The 24,408-nt window shown below is 37.7% G+C and overlaps 2 protein-coding genes and 1 long non-coding RNA gene across 3 annotated transcripts in view; 1 reads left to right on the plus strand and 2 right to left on the minus strand.

Moving 5' to 3' along the window:
• Positions 1-6,816, minus strand: part of ZFC3H1 (zinc finger C3H1-type containing) — a 54,439-nt gene extending 47,623 nt beyond the window's left edge. The window contains exon 1 of the mRNA XM_002823519.6: positions 5,710-6,816. Coding sequence (XP_002823565.1) covers positions 5,710-6,307 — 598 coding nt within the window. The 5' untranslated portion in view covers positions 6,308-6,816. The remainder of the gene's footprint in view (positions 1-5,709) is intronic.
• Positions 2-5,703, minus strand: LOC129047178 (uncharacterized). Its single transcript, XR_008511998.1, has 3 exons — positions 2,912-5,703; positions 1,313-2,248; positions 2-335 (listed from the first exon to the last, which is right to left on the minus strand). It is a non-coding gene; the product is annotated as an uncharacterized LOC129047178 (long non-coding RNA).
• Positions 6,817-6,992: 176 nt separating the features above from the next.
• Positions 6,993-23,339, plus strand: THAP2 (THAP domain containing 2). Its single transcript, NM_001159752.1, is given in 3 exon segments — positions 6,993-7,272; positions 16,922-17,117; positions 19,374-23,339. Coding segments are annotated over 3 exon segments (687 nt in total). The 5' UTR covers positions 6,993-7,201; the 3' UTR covers positions 19,794-23,339.
• The last annotated feature ends 1,069 nt before the right edge of the window (positions 23,340-24,408 follow it).

Raw genomic sequence — 24,408 nt, forward strand, 5'->3', positions numbered from 1 at the left:
CATATTAAGGAAACTAGTTTCCAAAACTTTTCCACAGTTAAATTTAACAAAAAAACATAGATTATAGATGAATTTTCTCCCTTTTTAATTTTTCAAGAAAAATGAATCGATATTTTTAAATTACTAAATTCCATTTAATGTATGTGCAGCTAATGCCCACTTTCATTATGTGCCCATATTTGAATTGAATAAGTACCATATAAATAGTCCACTTACAAAATCACTAGTGTCATAATTACCCGTAGTATCCACAGACAGTCCACCTAGTTAGGTTATAGCATCCTTCCTTCTGTGCCAGGAAAGTCCATAATTAGCTCTATGTTAGAGATTATTTTCTGAAGGAAGAGGGGAGAAACTCAATGCTTTGTCACACATGTGGACAGTTTACACTTCAGGGGGCCAGGTGAGGTGGCTCATGCCTGTAATCCCAGCACTTTGGGAGGCCGAGGCAGGAGGATCACTTGAGGTCAGGAGTTCGAGACCAGCCTGGCCAACACGGTGAAACCCCATCTCTACTAAAAATAAAAAAGTCAGCCAGGCATGGTTGTGCAGGCCTGTAGTCCCAGGTACTTGAGACGCTGAGGCAAGAGAATTGCTTGAACTCAGGAGGCGGAGGTTGCAGGGAGCCGAGATCACACCACTGCACTCCAGCCTGGGCAACAGAGGGAGACTTCATCTCAAAAAAAAAGAAAAAAAAAACGAAACACTTTGAAATAGTACTCAAAATATATCTATTTTTCTCCTACAGACAAGGCAAAATGTTATGAAAATAATCTGAAGCAACTGTTCTTACTTTCTTCTCTAACATAGTGATACACGAAAGGTAATTTCTTCCTTAGAAACAGCTACAAAATTTCAAACTACAATTTTTATTCTAAACAATTCATACATGAGAATTGTTATACCTCATTTTTCCAGACCAGATATTAGCAAGAGAAAAGACAGTACCTCTTGTGGTTTTAATATATCATTTATAGATTTTTTTTTTTGAGACAGAGTCTCGCTCTGTCAGCCAGGCTGGAGTGCAGTGGTGTGATCTTGGCTCACTGCAACCTCCGTCTCCCAGGCTCAAGCAATTCTCCTGTCTCAGCCTCCTGAGTAGCTTGGATTACAGGTGCGTGCCACCATGCCCGGCTAATTTTTGTATTTTTAGTAGAGATGGAGTTTCACCACGTTGGCAAGGCTGGTCTTGAACTCCTGACCTCAGGTGATCCACCCGCCTTGGCCTCCCAAAGTGCTGGGATTACAGGTGTGAGCCACTGCACCCAGCCTATAGATTATTTTCAGTTGGCTAGGATGTAAAATACAGTACCCCAAATATGGTTCTTCTGTTTAAACTCCTCACAGGACAAGCAGCAGAAAAGGTTTTTAAACTCTCCTGATGACCAGTTCTAAAAATGAGAATTACCATCATCTGAGAAACAAAAATAAGCAGTAAGTACATCTGAAAATCTTAACAGTTCTACAGCAAAACTGTTCTAGTAAATCTTTGGTTCTCTGATCTCTTCAAAGCCAAGTATCCTGAAAGAAAACTAGTTTCTCTGTACCCTTCTTACCAAATGGAATCTGGTTTCTGTCCCATTAATCTAGAGCCTGCTGTGGCTAAGTTTCCCTATCAATGTTTTCAAACTTTATTTTTTTTTTACCTGACCCCTCTGAGAATCTGACACCATAAACCACTTCTCTCTTGGCTTCCATAACTCCATGTCTCCCTTTGTTTCCCTACTGGTGTTTTGTCTTTTAAGTTTCCATTGAGCCTTTTCTCTCCAAATTGTGAAATAATGGTGCTCTTCAGGGAGCACTACTTAGCCTTTCTCTTTTTATTTTGAGCATTCTAATGCACCTCCACAGTTTTACCTACCACAGGAGAGTTTACCCTGGTGATAAGATATTTCTCTATCTCCTACAAGCCATCCTTCATACTGCTGCTGCCAGAGTAATCTTTCTAAAATACAAATATAACATCATTCCCCTTGTTTAAATTTCCCTAATAAAAAAGTCCAAAATCCTGAGAATAATCTGACCTGTGCTTTCCTTTCCAAACTTACCTTTTCCTTGTTCATCACAATTTTTGCATAGCTTTGTGTCTAAGTTTGTCTGTTCTTCAACTTAACCCCAATTCAAGTGTCAGCTCTGTGAAGCCTGAGTTTCTCACTCCCCCTTCCCCTCTTATGCATTCTTTGTATGTAAGTTCTGCAATTATCTGCATTTACATCTTACTTTTCACTGGAGCCATTTAAAGGAACAACTGCAATTAAAAAAAAAAAAGAAAAGAAAGGGAAATGATTAAATATACTAACAAAAATGCTAAATAGAAAAATAAGGAAAAGCAATTGAGTTACAACTGTAACTGACTAATCTCCTTTAAGGCTAAAGAAAATCTATCCCTATCTATACAGAATAGCTAAGATCAAACCAGCACTTACCAGATTTAATTTTAAGCTTGTCAAGATACAATTTCTAACTGAACCTTGGTTTAAACAAAAAGAAGTGCTATTCAACCTTTTCAGCTGCAGCTGAAAATGGAATGACTTTTTACTGATGAGAGACACTGGCCTAATTATGTTAGCTCTCCTCAGATTTGGAAGTTTAAAAGAGTAGTCATTCAAGGGAGACATGCTAAGATGTACTGACAAAGTGTCTATCATTAAGAAAAATTAAGGGTGAAAATAAGAACTGCAATTGAATCTAGTTTATTCTATTTCTTTAAAGTTGCAACTAGCATATCTTAGTTATTACAGTGAAAGGAGTTATGGCAAAAATAGAAATAAACCCTATACTCAGGCTACTTTACTTCTAAATTACAGAAATATGCCACAGAGTAACCTGCATTATTTCTTTATACTGTATTTGTAAAACAAAAAAGGTATTATAATCACATAGTGGAAATATGAATTAAACTGAGTACAACCTTGATATTAAATAAATTTGAATGAAGTGTTGTAACAAATATTTTGTTTGCTCACATTACATAAAAGTAGCTGGGAACTACATTTTCCTTCTCAAATTCTTAAAAAGAACACCACCTCTAGGATGGATTACTGATATTTCATGAGGAAAACAATGAGCAGAAGATCAAAACAAGCATCCTTTTAAGTGCAGCATCTGTGAAAAGAAAAACAGCAAGATATCTTATTTATGACAAGTTACTATGGAAATCAAAGTCACACAAGCAGACTGGATATTTTCCAGTACTTTTTTTTTTTTTGCAACATCATATGCCAGTTTACTAATAAAAACATGCAAGCTTACCAATTAATAAAGGTCTATGGTAGAGGCCCAAAATAGTATTGAATAAACACGCAGAAAGAGGACAAAAGCAGAAAGCCCACTCACCTCCCACTTTTCTAATACAGAAAAAAAATTTTAAGAAAAACCTTTGCGCTCCCATAGTACTTTTTTATATACATACTTCAGTTTCAACTTTTTATACTAAACTGCAACTACTTATTTTCATTTGTTTCCCTAATACAAATTACAGGTTTTATCTTTGTACCTTTAAAAAACACATATAATCTGGTGGCTCTCGCCTATAAATCTCAGCACTTTGGGAGTCTTAGGAAGGAGGATCTCTTGAAGCTACAAGTTCAAGATCAGCCTGGGCAACATAGCAAGACCTCGTCTCTCCAAAAAAAAAATTTTAAAATAAACTTAATAAAAAATTTTTTTAATTAAAAAAATTTAAAAACCATCCACATTGGCCGGGCACGGTGGCTCATGCCTGTAATCCCAGCACTTTGGGAGGCCGAGGTGGGCGGATCATGGAGTCAGAAGATCAAGACCATCCTGGCTAACATGATGAAACCCTGTCTCTACTAAAAATACAAAAAATTAGACGGGCGTGGTGGCGGGCGCCTGTAGTCCCAGCTACTCGGGAGGCTGAGGCAGGAGAATGGCGTGAACCCGGGAGGCGGAGCTTGCAGTGAGCCGAGATCACACCACTGCACTCCAGCCTGGGCGTCAGAGCGAGACTCTGTCTCAAAAATAAATAAATAAATTAAAACCATACACATATATATGCTTAAATAGCTTTTCTGGCTTTTGGATTCAAAATAGACCACAAATCCATGGATTAAGAAACATCGTGGACAGAGGTTTTCTAACCTTCTTGGAAGAACCATTTGCTGGCTTTTAAAAAAGTTAAATATCTATATAATTTTTCTTTTTTTTTTTTTTGAAACGGAGTCTCGCTTTACCGCCCAGGATGGAGTACAGTGGTGCAATCTCTGCTCACTACAACTCTGCCCCCCGGGTTCAAGTGATTCTCCTGCCTCAGCCTTCCGGGTAGCTGGAAATACAGGCACCCAACACCATGCCTGGCTTTTTTATTTTTAGTAGAGACAAGGTTTCACCATGTTGGCCAGGCTGGTCTGGAACTCCTGATCTCAAGTGATGCACCGCCTCGGCCTCTCAAAGTGTTGGGATCACAGGCGTGAGCCACCACGCCCGGCGCCTACATGATTTTCTCTGAAACAATCCTGAAATGCTCCTAACCCAACTTTTGGTAGCAGAAGTAAGTTTTTTCAGGGGACTAGCATCAGAAGCTGCTGTTTCTCACCTAAATGTACATTCCTTGCCCCTTTTACATCATGACATTTGAGAAAGACCTATTCTGGACCTAAGTGTTCTATAAAAGTAATTCTGATTGTCTTCCAAATAACTGTCATTACTTTTAAGTTTCACATATAATAATGAAATTAAAAATCATCACACTATGGGAATTTCAACCAGTAATGAAAGTCTTTAAACAATTTTTGCAATGATCACAGAATAAGTCAAGATAGTGTTTTACAAACCCATTATAAAACAGGAAACCTTCGGATGATTGATTCCTCTGTATAAATGCTGAGTAAACTCAGTAACGTTTAAAACTGAGAATAAGGTTAGAAGTAGCAAAAATCTGGAATGTTACTATTTCCTTTCTCAACTTATCCGTAATCTCCACCCTCGCATACACATTCCTCCACTCTAACGTATTAAAATAAAAATGCTGATAAGTTTATCTTTCTCTCTCTGGCCCTCATTTAGTCAGCACGAAGTTGTTACACAATGTGCAAAAGTGAACACAGATAGAAACGTAAAGGAGGTAAAGTATTCCAAAAAGATCAAATGAATCAAAAAGCTCTGAAACAAACTTGGTAAAGACACCAGAGTTTTTTTTTTGTTGTTTTGTTTTTTACCCACCCCCATCCCCCCACTTTAAAAGGCAGCAACCAGAATAAATCAAGATAAAAACAGAATCACAAAAATAGTGCAGGACTGTGCAGACTGAAACTTTACAATTTTCATTGTCAAACTGCAATATGATAAAGCAACAGTATTACCTAAACTGTTTATATTTTTTCTCTATCTAACGATCTAAGTCAACTTCACATAAAATATAAAGTTTCTGTACCAGCAAAAATACAAATGCTAATGAAACTTGGGCTTCTAAGGTATTATTACAAATCAGACTTAACTGTCTTAGATTTCATAAGCTTAACCCAATCCATAGCACGTTAATATACCCAGTGAAGCCGTCTTAAGAATAACGCTATAGTGTGACACATGGGGAATTACCAAAGAACAACTTACTTTAACTATACTGACACAGGAAGAAATAAGTGGTTCTGATGATTCAAAGTTACACTTGTCTCACAGACCCAGAATGACGCTAAAGGGAACTTTAGTAAGTGACACACCCAGCGCCGACCGCCACGTTAAGGATACAGCTCTTCCGAGGTGGAGAGGGCTCTCGCCAGCTCTGACTGCTGCTGAACCCGGATCCTGCTCCTCCTCCCAGAGGAGGTCTGCACCCCGGCTTGCCTCCTCGCTCACCCACTCCTCGTCCCCGACTCCAGCGACTCCCACCCCGGTAAGGCCTGCCTCGAAAGCGGAAACGGTCCAAGGCGAGGTGGCTCCGCTCCCAGAAAGACGGCCGGGGACTGCTTTCGGACAGTGAGCTCGAAGGCATCCGTACAGAGGGCGGATGAGACCGGAACGGTTCTTTGGGTCGGTAGCTGCTGGGTCCCCTGAGGTGGCCCCGTTCAGACGCGTGCCGCGAGCGTGAGAAATTCCTCAGCTGCTGCTGAGAAGAGGACGATGACGAGGAAGAGCCACCGCCTCCGCCAGATCCACCGCCCCGGGCCGAGTGAGGAGGCCTTCGCCGCGGATAGGGTAACAGCCCGCCGCCGCTGCTGCTGCTGCTGCTCCGGCTCCGTATCTGGCTGTTATTATCGTCGTCACTGATTTCCCCATCTTCAAGCTCCCCTTCTTCCTTCGGCGAGAGGCCACTGGAAGCCGGGGCCGGAGTATCTGCGGTCGCCATCCGGGGAGCAGCGCCTTCCACGCAACCTTAGCCCTCCGTCCACGGATCCGCCCGACAATTGCCTCGTTTCCCTTCTTTCCTAACGGACCGGGTCGGTGCGGTCTTATCCTACTCGGACACCTAGCGGCCTCTGCTCCCCAACTTCCCCGCACCCCAGCTCTCTCTCGCCGGACCGTCGCAACCCACTTCCCTTTCCTAGCGCCCCCTTGCTCCTCAGCGATCGGGGTTCTTCCGCCTCGCGAGAAAGGGACTCTGGTAGCGGCTGTACCCGAAACGTCACTTCCTGCGACACGCAGGAAACAAAGGCTCCCAGTTCACGCGATAATAAGACCAACTCGATACTCACTAGGATTTGTAGTCTTTCGTCTTTCTTCGGGTTTACTCTTCCGGTCTAAGGTCGCACCCACCGCAGGATCTGGCTTGGTACAGCTGGGTGCATGCAGAAGTAGGCGGAGCTGCTGTTAGTTGCCGCCTTGAGAGAGTTTTATTGTAAAACTCTTATAATTTATAGTAATCGGAGGGGAAAACATCTCTTCCTTTTAATTGCTCTGAGGACCGCTGCCAAAGAAACGCAGTAGATCCGCTCCCTCTTGGGGGCGGGGAGAAAGAACGGGTTGTGTCCGCCATGTTGGTGAAGTCAAGCGAAGGCGACTAGAGCTCCAGGAGGGCCAGTTCTGTGGGCTCTAGTCGGCCATATTAATAAAGAGAAAGGGAAGGCTGACCGTCCCTCGCCTCCGCCCCCACATACACACCCCTTCTTCCCACTCCGCTCTCACGACTAAGCTCTCACGATTAAGGCACGCCTGCCTCGATTGTTCAGCCTCTGCCAGAAGAAAGCTTAGCAGCCAGCGCCTCAGTAGAGACCTAAGGGCGCTGAATGAGTGGGAAAGGGAAATGCCGACCAATTGCGCCGCGGCGGGCTGTGCCACTACCTACAACAAGCACATTAACATCAGCTTCCACAGGTAACCTGGGCAGGGAGTGGGGGTGACGGAAACTGGAGTTCCTATTCTGGCTATCGCTTGTGTGGAAGGAACAGGAGGATTCTGCTAATTCTAATAACTTTCCCAGCTGGTAGCAGGGAAGCATCATATGTCCTTTGTGTTTCTCAAATCTGCCCAATTATTCCCTGCTTTTGGGGAAGCTTTACTCGTTTTTTAAAAGAAATCCAAGTACTGTTTGGTCATTACCCCTTAGTAAAAAAAGTAACAGGAGGATATCGTAATTTTCTACTGTTTTATTCCTCTGTTAGACCGGGTCTTGACATGAATGACGCCGTAAGGGAGAAAGAGATCTTCCCATTCAATCAGCAATCACCGTAAAAGCCTGCTGTGTTCCCGTTAAAATTAGGAAATTCTCACTAGATGAATTGACATGGGAGGCATTTAGATTTCTAATAGTCACATAGTAATTCTGCGGAGGAATTGAATCATCTTTGATAGCCATGGAATTAAGCGATGTTAATTAAAGTGCAAAAGATAACCTTTCTGTTCTTACAATAGAGTAATAAAAAGAACCTAGGTTTTCTTTTGTTTGCTGGAAGAAAAATCAAAATTCTTTAGTTCTGTCAAACCAGAACTCTTGAAAGCACTTTGAACAATGCCTGGAAAATAACAGGTACTCTGTAAACGTTTACCTTCTTTGCAAGTGCCTGCCACGTGCCCGAAGAAAAGACACATTAAAAAGTTAAGTGACACCAGTCCTGATTTTATATATTTTATATACCTAACAACGTATATGATGTTAGTATGTAGAAATTATATCCTTGACCTTTTTCCCTACCTCACTATTACGAACTGTACTTTTATTAAAAGCTGCCACTTAAAAAAAATCTTGTGATGTTTCTGTTTTTAAACTAGTTCATGCATATGTAGTGCTTTGTTCATTCATCCATCAAATATGTACGGAGTTCCTAATTACCTGACATTGTGCTAAGGATCCAGAAAGTTCTAACCCTCCTGGAGTTTAGAATTTAATGGTGGAGAAAGACATAAATAATTAAGTGCCACAGAAGAAACATTCAGAGAGCTAACTTAGTCTTGGAAAGTCAAAGAACACTTTTCAAAGGATGAGACATTTCAAATGAGACCAAAGGATGACAGATTGGGTCCTGTATGCTACTTAAGTATTTTTTGTTTTATCCTAAGAGTACTTGAGAAGCCATGGAGGGTTTAAAAAAGAATGGCACGATTAGATTTGCATATTAAAAAGTCCTCTGGCTGCAGTGTAGAGAATCGTAGTGTTACTGAAAGTGCTGGTCAAGCATCATCGGGAATGAACTTGATGAGAAAGGAACTTATTACAGAATATTAATTTACCTATTTTTTTCCTTCACAGGGAAATCTTGCTACAATGTCAACTAAACTAAACCCTTTACTCAGTTGCTGGCACAATCAGCATTGGATTAGGGAATGTGTGAGCTGACAGAGAAAAACTAGTTAGGAAGCTGTAGTAAATAAAACAAGGAAAGTCCACCCAATTTTCTAGACTAGGGTGATATTAGAGTAGAAATGGAGGGGAGGGGACAGATTTGAGAAATGTTCAAGGAGAAACTACTGAATTTAGTAATTTGATTGGATAGATGAGAGAGGGGAGTCCGGACACCAATAACAATGTTTAACCCAGTGTGGTGGCTCACACCTGTAATCCCAGCACTTCGAGAGGCCAGGGCGGGCTGATCACTTGAGCCCAGGAATTTGAGACCAGCCTAGGCAACATGGTGAAACCTCGTCTCTACAAAAAAATACAAAAAATTAGCTGGCCGTGGTGACGCATGCCTGTAGTCCCAGCTACTCCGGAGGCTGAGGTGGGAGGACTACCTGAACTGGGAAAGTTAAGGCTGCACTGAGCCATGATCATGCCACTGTACTCCAGCCTGGGCAATACAGTGAGACCCTGTCTCAAGAAAAAACAAGAAACAAAACAAAACAAAAGAGATGGATGGTGGTACAATAACATGCATAAAATTTGCCTACTATGAATTTAACATTTTTTGTGTAACCTCAGAAATTTAGGTCTTAAAATAGTATTCATTATAATAAAAATACATTCCTATTTTGTAAATACAGACCAGGTTTAATTGATTCACTCCTTTTCTACTGGGACATTAGTAGACTTTTTTTTTCTTTTTCTTTTTTTTTTTTGAGACAGAGTGTCAATCTGTCACGCAGGCTGGAGTGCAATGGTGCGATCTTGGCTCACTGCAACCTCCACCTGGCGGGTTCCAGCAATTCTCCTGCCTCAGCCTCCCGAATAGCTGGGACTACAGGCATGCCCACACACCTGGCTAATTTTTATATTTTTTAGAAGAGATGGGGTTTCACCATATTGGCCAGGCTGGTCTCGAACTCCTGACCTTGTGATCCACCTGCGTCTGCCTCACAAAGTGCTGGGAGGCCAGGCGTAAGCCACCGTGCCTGGCCATTAGTAGACTTCTGTATCTCTATGTGCAAGTTATTTTGCCTAAACTTACTGTCTCTCTTACCTCTTAGCCAACTCTAGTCATAAGTCTCCCCAGTAATCTTCTGAAATTGCTCTTGCTAACATGACCTTTATGTCTCTCTACATTCATTTTTCATGATGTGTGATCATTTCCTCCTTGAAATACTCTCTACTTTTGAATTAATTGACACTAATTTTATGATTATCTTCTGACTTTTTTGGCCTGTCTTCAATCTCTTTTGCTACTCTTCTCTCTACTCCTTAAACCAGGTCTTCACATTCATATCAGAATAATTTCAGCTGTTCTGTGGTCTCAGCATCTACTTGTTGATGCCTCCCAAATCAGTATCTCCAGTCCATCTCTGTTTAATGAGTTCCAGACCTATAGGCCAAGTATCCACTCAGTATTTCTCTGGTCTCCTTTTAGTGACCCAGATTCATTATCTATGTTGACAAACTGCCCTTCCCCAAACTTACCCCCACTTCCTGTACTCTGCTTCTCAGTAAATGAAGATACTACCCATCTGGAAACTTGGAAGTCTTCCTCCCTTGACTTCTCACCATTACCCCTTGATTAGATTATTACAGTAGGCTCTTAACTGGCTCACTGCTTCCATCCATGCACTCGTAGGCACTCTTCTATAATCAATAGTATGTTGCTAAATATTTAATAAATGTTCTCGGGGGGGGGGGGGGAAAGCCCTGATTTGTAGTGTTTCCCCACCTTCTATGATGTAAATACTACTACCAAGTCTAGTTTCAAGCTATCAATATGACATCACTGATTATGGAGTTGGAAAGAGATGTGCAGTCTCACACTATTCTATAGTATTTCCACCATACAGATACAACAGACAACCTTAAGAGTAAAGGTAACAGTAAAATCACTAGGAAATTTGGGGGTTTTGGTATTGATTACGTTTCATTTTAATTTATTTAATTGCAACTTTATATTAGTTTAATTTTAATAATGACTGTGTTTAACAACTGGCTCACAGATTTTCTGTTAACAATCAGCTCTCACAATTCAGCCTTTTAATGGCTTACCACTGCCATTTTGGATAAGGTGGATAAGGTTCAAAATTACTCTTTGACTTAGAAGGCCCTCCAGCATTGTTTCATAACACTATTCTCTGTCCCCAAGATACTCTTAACACTCTACTGTCCCACCCTAACTTCTCTAGCTGATTCCTATAATTTTTAAGGCCTCCTGACTAGACTAGCTCTTCCTGTTTTATGGTTCCACACAACCCTGTACTTACCCTTTTATAAGACTCATTGACACTTGTAGTTACTTTTATTATAATAATAAATAGCATTTATTTAGTATTTAGCATGTACTGTGCACTGGGCTAAGCATTTACTGACATTTTTTCATTTAATCCTTATGACCACACTAAGTGCCATTCTTATCCCCAATTTATATATGATAAAAAGGAGACCTAAAAAGGTTAACTTGCCTGAAGTCACCCAGATATTATGCAAAGGAGCCAGGATTGGTGCCCTGATTTGAGTCCAGAGACAGTGGCCACTCTATTCTATTGCATCCAGCTATTTGATTGCCTACCTTCCCCATTACAGTATACACTCATGGAAGAGAAGTCCTATGTCTATTTTGTTTCCTACTGTGTCTTCAGTGCCTAGGACAGTGCTTGGAATGTACGAGGCATTCAACTAATTATTGAAGATGCACACAGAATAGCACTGTTTAAACTACTGAGTGATTTTCCAAAACATCAAATATTTATAAGAGCCTGGTTCTATTACTGCTAGATAGGAATATATCCTGTTACTATCATATTAATTTTATTGTATTTATGTGAAGATTTATTATTAAATTAAGGTGAACTTAAATTTAGCTTCTGGGCTATATCTCCCACCCTTTGAATGTGCTGAGAAAAATCCAAACAACACATCCAAAACATGATCAAGGTTAGTGCTGTACAAAAACATTACACCAAAATTAAATATAAAATCATTGATTATTCATATTCAGCACAGAAAATCTAAAGACTAGTAGTGCCAAGTTAACCCCATTAGTTCATTCATTCATTGATTCAGAAAAGTTCATTGAGTGCTTAACAGGTACTATGCTAGATACTATGCTAGACCCAGGGACAAAGCAGTGAAAAACACAGCTCCTTCCCTAGAAAAACTTACAGTCCAGTGGGAAAGATAGAAAAGTAAACAAAAAACTGTGATATCAGTGCTATAGCAACATCTAACCCAGTCCTCTGATCATGGAAAACTTCCTTAATAAGATAGGATTCCTAAACAGTCTTAAGTAGAATTTGGTCAACTTAAGATTTGATTCAAGGCATTGATTTCCTAATTAAGGATCTAGTTTTAAAAAGAGCTTTAAAAGAGAATTAAGGACCTGAAAAATAATATCTGAAAGACAGTCTTATAGTGGAAGAGTCTTATACAAATAATAATACAATGATAGTACTTATTTATTCTGAGTCTCTATCGAGGCCCTGACAAGAAGAAATGTGTCTAAAGCCTGATTTTTAGCTTAGCCTTTAGGAATTATTTCCAAACCGTCAAATACTGGGACAGAGATCTTTGAAATGAGACTAGATTGTCATTAAGAGGTGGGGCTAGGCAGAGTAAATACGTTATCAGAAAATTATTCAGCCAGGTGCGGTGGCTCATGCCTGTAATCCTAGCACTTTGGGAGGCCGAGGCAGGTGGATTACCTGAGGTCAAGAGTTTGAGACCAGCCTGGCCAACATAGGAAACACCATCTCTACTAAAAATACAGAAAAAAAATTAGCCAGGTGTGGCGGGCGCCTGTAATCCTAGCTACTGGGGAGGCTGAGGCAGGAGAATCACTTGAACCTGGGAGGCAGAGGTTGCAGTGAGCTGAGATCCTGCCACTGCACTCCAGCCTCGGCAACAAGAGCGAAACTCCGTCTCAAAAAAAAAAAACAACTCTATTTTCTTGTAAAATAGAAAAAATGCATATGTGAATTGTGGAGTGATATACAGATGTTAGTATCTTCAGATCAGCGTACGTATAGGGTTGAGGGGGATGGGGACAGACAGAAGATGGGAGAGTGTTGACTAAATCCAGACATTCATTTCTTTGTGCCCCTCATTGCTGGTAGTGTTAGCAAACCTAGTATATGCGATATACCCAAAGCTGTTACCTAATGAGGCTGCATTTGGGGCTTCTGAACCACATGATCTTCTAACTTGGATTTTGTGGTTCTTTTTAAACACTAGTCATTTCATAATTAATATTTAAAGGATAATGTAGTCAAACTAAAGAGTTTTACACAAACTTACTACATGTGAATGTTGATTCTTATATTTCCAAGTTACCAGTAGAATTTTTAGAGACAGCCCCTTATATTTGTCTCTTCCTTAATAGGTACACACTGGATGCATATCAGTATACAGTTGACCCTTGAACAATGCAGGGTTTAGGGGTGCAGAAGCTCCTTCACCACACAGTTGAAAATCGGAGGATGACTTTTGATTCTCCAAAAATTCAACTAATAGCCTTAACCAATAACGTAAACAATCAACACATATTTTTTATGTTATATGTGTTCTATACAGTATTCTTACAATAAAGTAAGCCAGAGAAAAGAAAATGTTATAAAGAAAATCCTGCCGGGCATGGTGGCTCACCCCTGTAATCCCAACATTTTGGGAGGCCGAAGCAGGTGGGTCACCTGAGGTCAGGAGTTCAAGACCAGCCTGGCCAACATGGTGAAACCCCGTCTCTATTAAAAATACAAAAATTAAGCAGGCGTGGTGGCAGGCGGCTGTAATCCCAGCTACTCAGGAGGCCGAGGCAGGAGAATCACTTGAACCTGGGAGGTGGAGGTTGCAGGGAGCTGAGATGGCACCATTCACTCCAGCGTGGGCAACAAGATCAAAACTGTCTCAAAAAAAAAAAAAATTAAGAAAAAATATATTTACTATTGATTAAGTGGAAGTGGATCACTATAAAGGTCTTCATCCTTGTCATCTTCACATTGAGTAGGCTGAGGAGGAGGAGGAAGAAGGGGGTTGGTTTTGCTGCCTCAGGCATGGCAAAGGTGAAAGAGGTGGAAGGGGAGGCAGGAAAGGCAGGCACGCTCGGTCTAACTTTATGGTAATACATCATAATTTCTGTCTTACTCTTTTTCATTTCTCTAAAAATGGTTCTATATTGTACCAATCCTTCTTCCCTGTTTGCTTTAGTTTCAGTGACTCTATTATAGAAGGGTCCATGTCATAAAAGAAGTCAAAAGCAGTCTTGAATAATCAGAACCCTTCTGCCAGATTTTCTAATGTCAATTTTTCTGGCATTGCTGCTTCTACAACTTCTTCCTCATCATCTGGCAGTGGTTCAGAGGCACTCAACTCCATCAAGCTGTCTTCTGTTAATTCCTCTGGTGTGGTGTCTTAAATCAGCTCTTGAATTTCTTTAAGATCCATATCTTGAAACCTGTCACTGCCCACCTTTTCTGCCATATCAACAATCTCTTTCATGATTTCCCTTATCAGCTCTGTCAGAAAGACTGTGAGGTCATGCACAACATACACACACACTTTTCTTTAGCAGGAATTTATTGTTTTGGGCTAGGTGTCTTTCACCACTTTTTCTGTAACAATTTTCAATGGTGCAGTCCTTGCATACTTTCATGATGTTTTCTATCTTTGTTGGGGTTTTCTTCCATAGCGTTGGCAATCCTTTCCATAGAGTACCATGTGTAATGATCCTTAAAACTTGTGACCCTTTCATCTAGAAGTTGAATTAAAGACATTGAGTTTGAGGACAAATAGACCACTTTGACACCTTCTGTGTCGGACTGGATCTTGGTGGCCAGGGGCATTGTCCAAAATGGAAAGAACTTTGAAAGGCAGTACCTTACTGGCAGCGTACTTCCTAAATTCAATGGAACCAATCCAGAAAAAGGGTTCTCATTGTCCCAGCCTTCTCATTTTACAACAAAAAGACTGGCAGCTGGTGTTTATCTTTCCTTTTCAAGGCTCAGGGTTTAGCAGGTTTGTAGATAAGGGCAGAACTGATATAAACCCAACTGCATTTGTACAAAACAGTGTTAGCCTATCCCTTCTTGCCTTAAGTCCTGATGTTTGCTTCTCTTCCTTACTAATACATATCCTTTGTGGCATTTTTTCCAAGAAAGGGCACTTTTGCCTGCATCATAAACCTGTTCAGACAGATAGCCTTTCTCTTGAATGATCTTAATGGAATCTGGGAACATCTGCAGCCTCTTGGTCAGCAGAAGCTGTTTCTCTGTTATCTTGACATTTTTTAAGCCAAACCTCTTTCTAAAATTATCAAACATCCTCTGATGGCATTAAATTTGCAGCTTCAGATCATTCACCTTCCTTTTGTTTTATCATATAACAATGTCACTTTTTCTCCAGAGTTCTATATAAACTCTAATATGATTTTTCTAAAAAAATTTTCTTTCTTAAAAAAAACTACCTCTAGTCCTGGAATATAGGTATGGCTTTCTTACAGCAATTGTGTACTCACATAAAAGCTGTATTTCCAATACAGAATAGAAAGATATTTCACAAAAAGTGCAAGGTTTTTGTACCTGCTGGCACAGCTGTAGCAACAGCTTGATGATTTTTTTTTTTTTTTACAATGGTCCTGGATTTATTTATTTTGAAATGGCAGGCAACAACAGCTGCAGACCTAAATCTACGGGGCATATATATATATCTCTCTCTCAAGCAATTCAACTTTTTCTTGTATTGTCATGACTCTGCTTCTTAGAGCACATCCATCATCACTAATGGCACTTCATATGGGTATCATGGTATTATTTAAGGTTTATGGTATTGCACTAAATACAATGAAAAATATGCAAGAACTGCGAGAGATCACTTTCTGCCATGATACACAACTTACTGGAGAGACAAATTGCTTAGACAGAGATAATTAGCATCACATGGCACTTTAAGTGGGTACTCACAACACTTATTGAGCTCACTGCAATAGAAGATGGCTATGAAATTATTACAGTGGTACAGTATGTACTACAGTTGGTTTTATGCAGTTATTATTATACTGCATCTTTGCATTTGTTTACATTCTTCTGGACTGAATGATGCCATGTGTGGGCTCTGTAAATTTTGATAATTTTAACTTTCAAAAATCTGTGTACATTTCACGGTAGTAAATGACAAAATAGACTAGTATGTGTATATTTCATGGTAGTAAATGATAAAATAGACTGGTATCTACATATATTTTATGTATTAATGACATACCTTTTTCTTAATTTTTTTGATGTTTCCAGGCTACATGGTTTGTCTGCAAGTTTTTTCCAATTGTTTCAAATTCAAATATATTTATTGAAAAAAATACACATATAATTGGACCTGTGTAGTTCAAACCTATGTTGTTAAAGGGTCAACTGTATTTTATATTTGAAATATGAAAGGAAAAACATTGCTACAAAGCATTTTACCTTTTTGTAAGTTTACTTTCTGCTGCACTACATAATTAAAGAGTTGACTTTTTAAAAATATTTGCTGTTAACTACATACAGTATATTATTACTCTGTATTTGTATTAATTTAGCAAATTTTGTTGAATCCCTACTGTTTGCAAACCATTGTGCTAAGTGTCAAAGATAAATACATGACAAGATATAATGATCCCTGTTCTCAAGAAATTTATAATCTTTATGTCACTGGAAATTAAAATGGAAAAATTACAAAACAATGTGGTAAGTGTCATAATGATGGGACATAGACGAAGGAGTACCAGAATCTGCCTAGGCTTTCCTTGACAAAATTTAATCTTTAGATATCTGATTTTTCTTGACTACATATATCAGCAGCAGATTAAAGCGTGGTGAAATTACTCCCGCTTATAATGGTTCTACTTAAACTTGATTTAAATCAGTTTAGTCATGTTTTATTTACTGCCCAGATTAAGGGCTAATTGGGAAGAAATGTCTCTTTTTAAAAGCCCTGAAAAATAAACGACTCAAGTCAGTTTTTAACTAAGTTTTTCAAACTTATAAAACATTACCATGAATTGGTTTCTGTTCCAGTGTCTGGATATTGTGAGTTTAAAATTCTTTATGTAAATGGGACACACTTTTAATCATCTTCGAAATTTCTTTTAATCATTTAGGTGCAGCCAGAATTATGATAGTTGGAATTTGAGTTGCATTTTTTTTTTTTAAGGTTTCCTTTGGATCCTAAAAGAAGAAAAGAATGGGTTCGCCTGGTTAGGCGCAAAAATTTTGTGCCAGGAAAACACACTTTTCTTTGTTCAAAGCACTTTGAAGCCTCCTGTTTTGACCTAACAGGACAAACTCGACGACTTAAAATGGATGCTGTTCCAACCATTTTTGATTTTTGTACCCATATAAAGTCTATGGTAGGTAATGTTACTCTCCTTTTGTTAAAACCATTTTTAGAACCCATTCCTTTTTGTTTATGCAGTTATTAACTGAAATTCATTTATAGTGATATGCCTCAAAAAAGTTGCAGACCTTCCTCTTGTACAGTAAAGGTACAGGCTAGAATCAGAGTTTGGGTCTCCTGACTCCAATATTCTTTCCCCAATCCAAATTGTTTTACTATATTGGAATTTGACATTATTACCAATTATTATTAATAATTGCACCATTGGTAAAACTGAAAAATCATATGAGTAATGAAACCTCCAGCATCACTGTGCTTTGATTTTAAAATGACGTACAAATAACATGTGCAAAGTACTTTAAGAGCACACAGCCAGAATTACACCAAAGAATGTAAGTTCAGAGGGAGGCAGGCATGACAGAAATCTTCAGAGAGCTTGAGCATTCAGGGTGGGCTTTTGAAGCCTTGGGAATTTAAAATAGAGGAAAGGGACCTTGGCTTTGCACAGAATAATTACAGTTGCATAATGAGAACAAAAAGGAGTGGGTTGAGGGGTGAGTAGGAAATGTTAGCAAGTGATATTTAAAAGGAAAGAATGAAGAAAAAATGAAGCAAAAAAAGTAAAATAAAAAAAAGAAAGAATAAAGGTATAAGATGAATGACTTAAAACAATGTTTTATCTAGTTAGGGAAGATCTGACCAGAGAGGAAAACCTAGCTGGGAAAGACAGGGTCACCAAGAGTAAGAAAGGGTAAAATGAACACAAATAGTTTAGCTTTGAAAGGGAGGACAAACATGTTTTCCTCTGAGGGAAAAACTACTGTTTCTCTTGTTTGTAACAGTTAAACTTTTAAATGTATATGAGTTATTATCTGAATGGGAGACGAGGTTGTGGTAAGCTAATTACCACTGATGTTAGAAAAGCTCCTCAGCACCTCAAACAGTGCCTGGGACATAGTATATACTCAAATACTTACTGAATTTGAAATGTACCTTATTTTTGACATTTTGATAATTTATTTAGTTAATAAATACAACTAAACTTTCCATTATGCCAGAATCTAAGCTCAGTGCTAGAGATACAAAGATCAAAAAAGAGTCCCTGTCAATTCCCTAGGCAGAGGGACTAACTGTAGGTTTCATGAGGATAGGAACCATATCGTCTTATTTGTTCAGTGTTGTGTCCCCAGGAATGCACAGTATGTGTTTCAATAAATGTTTAATGAATTAAAGACACAGACTTATGAGGATATGATATAATCTGGAAACTCTCAGTGGCTTAGTATTGCTGGAGTATAAATCCAGATGGTAAATTGCAGAATGGGGTGAGATGCTAAATTGTATAGTATGCCATGTAAATATTTATTTTTCCTTTAGATAATAGATAGGCAAAGAATAATTTGGCCAGAATAGAAAAGCCAAATATTCTAGAAAAATTATTCTCATGGCAGAATGTGGATTAATGAGGATCAAAATGAAGTGGAGAGATCAATAAAGAATAATATAGTCAGAACAGATATGATACGGGCCCAGTGTAAGTAGTGACATTAAGAATGACAGTGTTCAGCCTTATTGTGGAACAGAGAAAGGAAAAAAAAAGAATGACGGAGAGGAGAGGATTCATGGTAGGAATATTTAGTGGGTAGAATTAATAGGACTTGATGACCATTTGAATGAAAGAGATAAAAGCAAAAAAAGTCTCCTGATTTTGGCAAATGTTCCTAGCCAGATTTTAAATCCTTGAAGATGTAACCATCAAAAATTAATAGGTAAATCTGTTTAGAAGCTTGGTACTTAAGAATATATTTCTACAGATCCTTCAGTTTTCATTAAGTAGGACCCTGAGTCTAAAATATTCATCAAATTGAGAAAAGGGTATTTAATTAAAAGGGGATCAAATTAATATCATAAATAATACCTACATATATTCTAAATTGACCTTAGTAAATTACAAAGGATCTTTAAAGTCTCTATAGAATCAGAGTCAATAATTTGGAAGAAACCTTGGATGCCCATTGTCTATTTCCAAATCAGTGTTTGAATCTCTCTGGATATGGGACAAAAAGAAATAGGTGACTAGAGTTAATTCAACCAGTTAAAAAACTTAATCTTGGATTACATGAGATGGCTGCTGCTGTTTCCTATTAAAGTTTTAAAATTGACTTTTAAAAGAGCAGTTTAAATACTCTGTTATCCAAAACTGGACACTATGTGCTTATTTGTGATATTTCATAATTTATGTTCAACCCTCTAATTTTATTCGGCTCAGAAACTCAAGTCAAGGAATCTTTTGAAGAAAAACAACAGTTGTTCCCCAGCTGGACCATCTAATTTAAAATCAAACATTAGTAGTCAGCAAGTACTACTTGAACACAGCTATGCCTTTAGGAATCCTATGGAGGCAAAAAAGAGGATCGTTAAACTGGAAAAAGAAATAGCAAGCTTAAGAAGAAAAATGAAAACTTGCCTACAAAAGGAACGCAGAGCAACTCGAAGATGGATCAAAGCCACGTGTTTGGTAAAGAATTTAGAAGCAAATAGTGTATTACCTAAAGGTACATCAGAACACATGTTACCAACTGCCTTAAGCAGTCTTCCTTTGGAAGATTTTAAGATCCTTGAACAAAATCAACAAGATAAAACACTGCCAAGTCTAAATCTAAAACAGACCAAGAGTACCTTCATTTAAATTTAGCTTGCACAGAGCTTGATGGCTATCCTTCATTCTTTTCAGAAGTAAAGATAATTATGGCACTTATGCCAAAATTCATTATTTAATAAAGTTTTACTTGAAGTAACATTACTGCATAATTTGTGAAGACTTGATTACAAAAGAATAAAAAACTTTGTATGGAAATTTTATTTGAAAATGAGTGGAAGTGCCTTACATTAGAATTACGGACTTAAAAATTTTGCTAATAAATTGTATGTTTGAAAGGTGTTTTTTGTTTTTGTCTTTTTAAACTACTGTTAAAAGAACAGCTTATGATAATATGTTTAACTTACATTAGAGAAGAATTTTTTCCTGTACCAAAGTTGGCATATTGCATTCTAAATAAGATGCTAAATAAGAGTTAACCAACATTTAACATGACCTTAAAACTGCTGGGTTTTGTATTAATTAAATTATAATTGGCACTGTGATTTGAAAAATTTATAGAAAAGGTACAGGGCAAGTTTTTAAATTAAAACTTTCTATATTTTGTTTTACCAGTAAAAGTGAGCTTATCATGGCCTCTCTCATGAGAATATTAGATTTTAAAATAGGTTGTAAAATATTTTGAAAATATTTGAATGTGAAGTACCATTGAGTCATCCAAACTAGGTAAGGCCTCAAGTACTTTAAACTAGTAAAATCTAGTAGCTGATAATATTCACCTAAGTAAGTGTTGTAAAATAATTCAGAGTTCAGGACCTAGCTTAGATAAATGTATACTACTCTTTTTCTCATAATAAAAATCTTACATTTCCAACTTCAAAATTGGTGCTTCCATATTTGTTGATAACCAGAACTCCTAAGGTTTTTTGTTTTCTTTTTAACTACTTTCCAAATGTATGCTATACCTCAGAAATAGCATATCAATATAGTGGGCTTTTTTTTTTCCTCTTCATAAACCCACAGTAAAATTTAATCACAGGAAACTACTTATATCTTCACACTTTGTATTGATAACTTAAAATGGCATCAGTTTATCTTAGACATCAGCTTGCTTTTTAGCTCCTTTTTTAGTGAGTGAAATAGAGCAACCAGCATGCCTGTGTTCCCAGCTACTTGGGAAGCTAAGGTGGGAAGATCAATTGAACCTAGGAGGTTGAGGCTATAGTGAGCTATGATTGCACCACTGCACTCCAGCCTGGGCGATGGAGTGAGACTCCTGTCTCTAAAACAGCAACAACAAAAACAAATAAAGCAACCATAGTGCATAAGGGAAATTAAATGTTCCCTATAGAAATATGTGTATGTCTGTGATAGTGGTATGCAAATGCTAATTATTTTACAAAATAAAAGTTCAGAACTATTCTTATCATTGCCACTTGAACAATTAAAGGGTTTGCTTTATTTCACTAATATTTAATAGGAACCCTTTGCTTCAAACAGCTTTGTTGAAATCATGTAAAAATTTGTTAATAGAGAATCAAGTTATTTAACTCAACTTATTTAATTCAAGCTTGTGATACTAACATACAAAGGTAGCATAAACCAAGTCATAAATTGCTGTAAATCTTTCCTGTAAAGTAATAGCTACTTTATGATTTTTTTTAAAATTCCATTTTTTTGCTATTTAGGATTGCATTTGCTTGGCTCCTAGTAACAATTCTTTTATAGTATTAGCACTCTTTTTACTAAGGAATGCCTCCCAAGGAAATGCAAAGGTAGGAAAAGTCTCTTAGAATGCCCATGGGGTATTTAAAACAGATATTTATGAAAATCTTTTTGTGAATGTTATAAATCTTGCTAGTTATTTTATCTTTATCTTAAGTATTCGATGTAGTTCCTTGGAATTGTCATTACATATTTATTTTTTTCTAGTATGGTTTCAAATAACTTTTTGCCAACATATAATCATCATCAAACATTCACTGACCATATCTATTTTATAACTCAAAATAAGCTGGACAAATAATCATTTTAATAAAAACTATTTTTTCCAAGTATAACCACTCTGATGTGGTTCACCCTTCACCCCAGATACAAAACACTTATTTATGTAGTCCAGTTCCCATCTACAATAATACCTTGAAACCTTAATAAATTTTAAAAATCATAAAAATAAAATATTGTAAAATACAACAACTTTTTGACAAGGTTACTTCATCTTCATTCATTATTACCTGACAGTATTAAACTACTACTCAATAATTTTAGAGTAAACTTTTCTGTGTTTTCTCCATCATTTTCATTTTACTGTCCTGACAACATGGTCCAAACTCTTTGCATCAAATTGTTTTATTAACATACATTTGTCTACCTTAAAACTAGCTTGATTCACAGAGAAAAACCTAAAAGGAGTCTATTAAAATGCTGCTTTCAGTTTGATAGGTTTTTTTTTAATCACTCTGACCATAAAACTAACTGAAATTATAATAGTTTTTTTTTCCTCTCCCGGTCAAAACACAGATCTTCTATTCATTTGTTCTCTGTCTACTGGGTACCAACCTCTACAAAGAACCAGCCAAAGGCTAGGTACTTGATATAAAAAGGAATATGACATTATTTTCTGCCCTCAAGTTGCTCTATCTCCCGAGAGAAACAAGTAATATTTATAATACAATATGATAAATGCTACAAAAGAAATAGCTGTAAAGTCCTTTGGTAAATGCTGTTGAATTGGAATTCAGTAAGAACTATAAACTGTAGACCTTTTTATAATCAAGTGCTTTTGTTTTGAAACAAAACAGATTCCTCCTTATATTGACTTAGCAAAGGAGGTACAAGGACATTGGCATTTGACCTGAATTACGGTGTTTTATTGAATGACCTATAAGACAACATTTTTACCCTTTAAAATGAACACTGAAAAAATGTGTTGTTAATGGTATCTTTGTTAAAAGGAAAACATAGCTATAAATAAAACACTACATCGAAATCCAGTACTGGAGTTCATTTGAAATTTGATATTTCGTGCAAAATAACAAACCTATTAACACAGATTTTTAAAATAACTCAGAATCGTATAAAGCACTTTGGTACTTATTTGTTCTCTTTTCCCTTACATTCTGTGTGGTAGGTGGTATTATCTCTGATTTACACATGAAGACATCTTTGTTAATGCAATTTATTTATTCATTCTGGCATTTACTATGTGCCAACTTGCACAAGGAATAGAAATGTCTGTGATCTAGATAGTTCTAGATTGAACATAGATCATCTGCCAACAAATCCTCTCTGCTGTTCACATTATCCTTTGTTTAACATATGAACCAGGTTACTAAAATAGGATAAATCATGTGTCTTAAAATATGAAAATAGTAAAGTCTTTGAGGTCACTTGATCTTTTCTAAGTAGACTTTATAATATTGTGTTTTATCTCATTTCTCAATATTAGAATACGGGTAGATTTTAATTTTGCTATAATATAGGAAATGGTTCATCTTTGTACCAAAATATTGGATTCTTCTGATATTTAGACAGTTGGAAACTTTCTAAAATTGAGGATTTTGTAATTTATACTAAATAATTGCATATTCAAAAAAATGTATTCTGAGTATGGTGATATTAAACATTTTTCCCCAAGGAAATTACTGTCATGCCTGTTATTTCTTAAAAATGTACATAAATATTTCTGTGAAAGTTCTTTTACATTGACCCCCTGAAAGACTTCCGTGAAGTCCTTCTCCCTAAACTGAAGCAAATGGTAGAACAAAGATAATGTAAAGCCTTGAAGAGAAATTATTTTCATTTTTGTTGCTCACGTTATATCTAAATGTACATTATAGTTTATTTGCACTGTTTCAGATAATAGGCAATCTAGACGATATATGAAGGGCTATGAAAATGGTAACAGTCTATCTCTATCCTGACCATAATTTGAGGCTCACACAAAAATTTATTTGCAGGCTAGGTACAGGGGTTCATGCCTGTAATCCCAGCATGTTGTGGGGCTAAGGTGGGTGGATCAGTTAAGGCCAGGAGTTTAAGACCAGCCTGGGCAACTTAGCAAGACACCCATCTCTACAAAAATAATGAAATAAAAATTAGCCAGGCACAGAGGCATGTGACTGTAGTCCCCTAGTCACTCAGGAGGCTGAGGCAGAAGGACTGCTTGAGCCCAGGAGTTCAAGGTTGCAGCGAACTATGATCGCACCACTGCACTTCATCCTGGGCAACAGAGTGCAACCCTGTCTCTTTAAGCAAAACAAACAAACAAACAAACAAAAAACAGACATTATCAAAGCACTATCTTACTAACAAAAGGGAAAGATTGTGATATTTTATTAATTTCTTCTGATTAAAATATTGTTTTGGGCCGGGCACAGTGGCTCATACCTGTAATCCCAGCACTTTGGGAGGCCGAGGTGGGCGGATCACAAGGTCAGGAGTTCCAGACCAGCCTGGCCAACATACTGAAACTCCGTCTCTGCTAAAAAACAAATACAAAAAATGAGCCAGGCGTGGTGGTGGGTGCCTGTAATCCCAGCTACTCAGGAGGCTGAGGCAGGAGAATCGCTTGAACTAGGGAGGCAGAGGTTGCAGTGAGCCGAGATTGTGCCATTGCACTCCAGCCTGGGCAATAGTGTGAGACTGTCTTAAAAAAAAAAAAAAAAAAAATTGTTTCGAATACTGTAATTCAAAAAATCCTCTT

Source organism: Pongo abelii, chromosome 10 (genome assembly GCF_028885655.2).
Source record: "Pongo abelii isolate AG06213 chromosome 10, NHGRI_mPonAbe1-v2.0_pri, whole genome shotgun sequence".
Lineage (NCBI taxonomy): Eukaryota > Metazoa > Chordata > Mammalia > Primates > Hominidae > Pongo > Pongo abelii.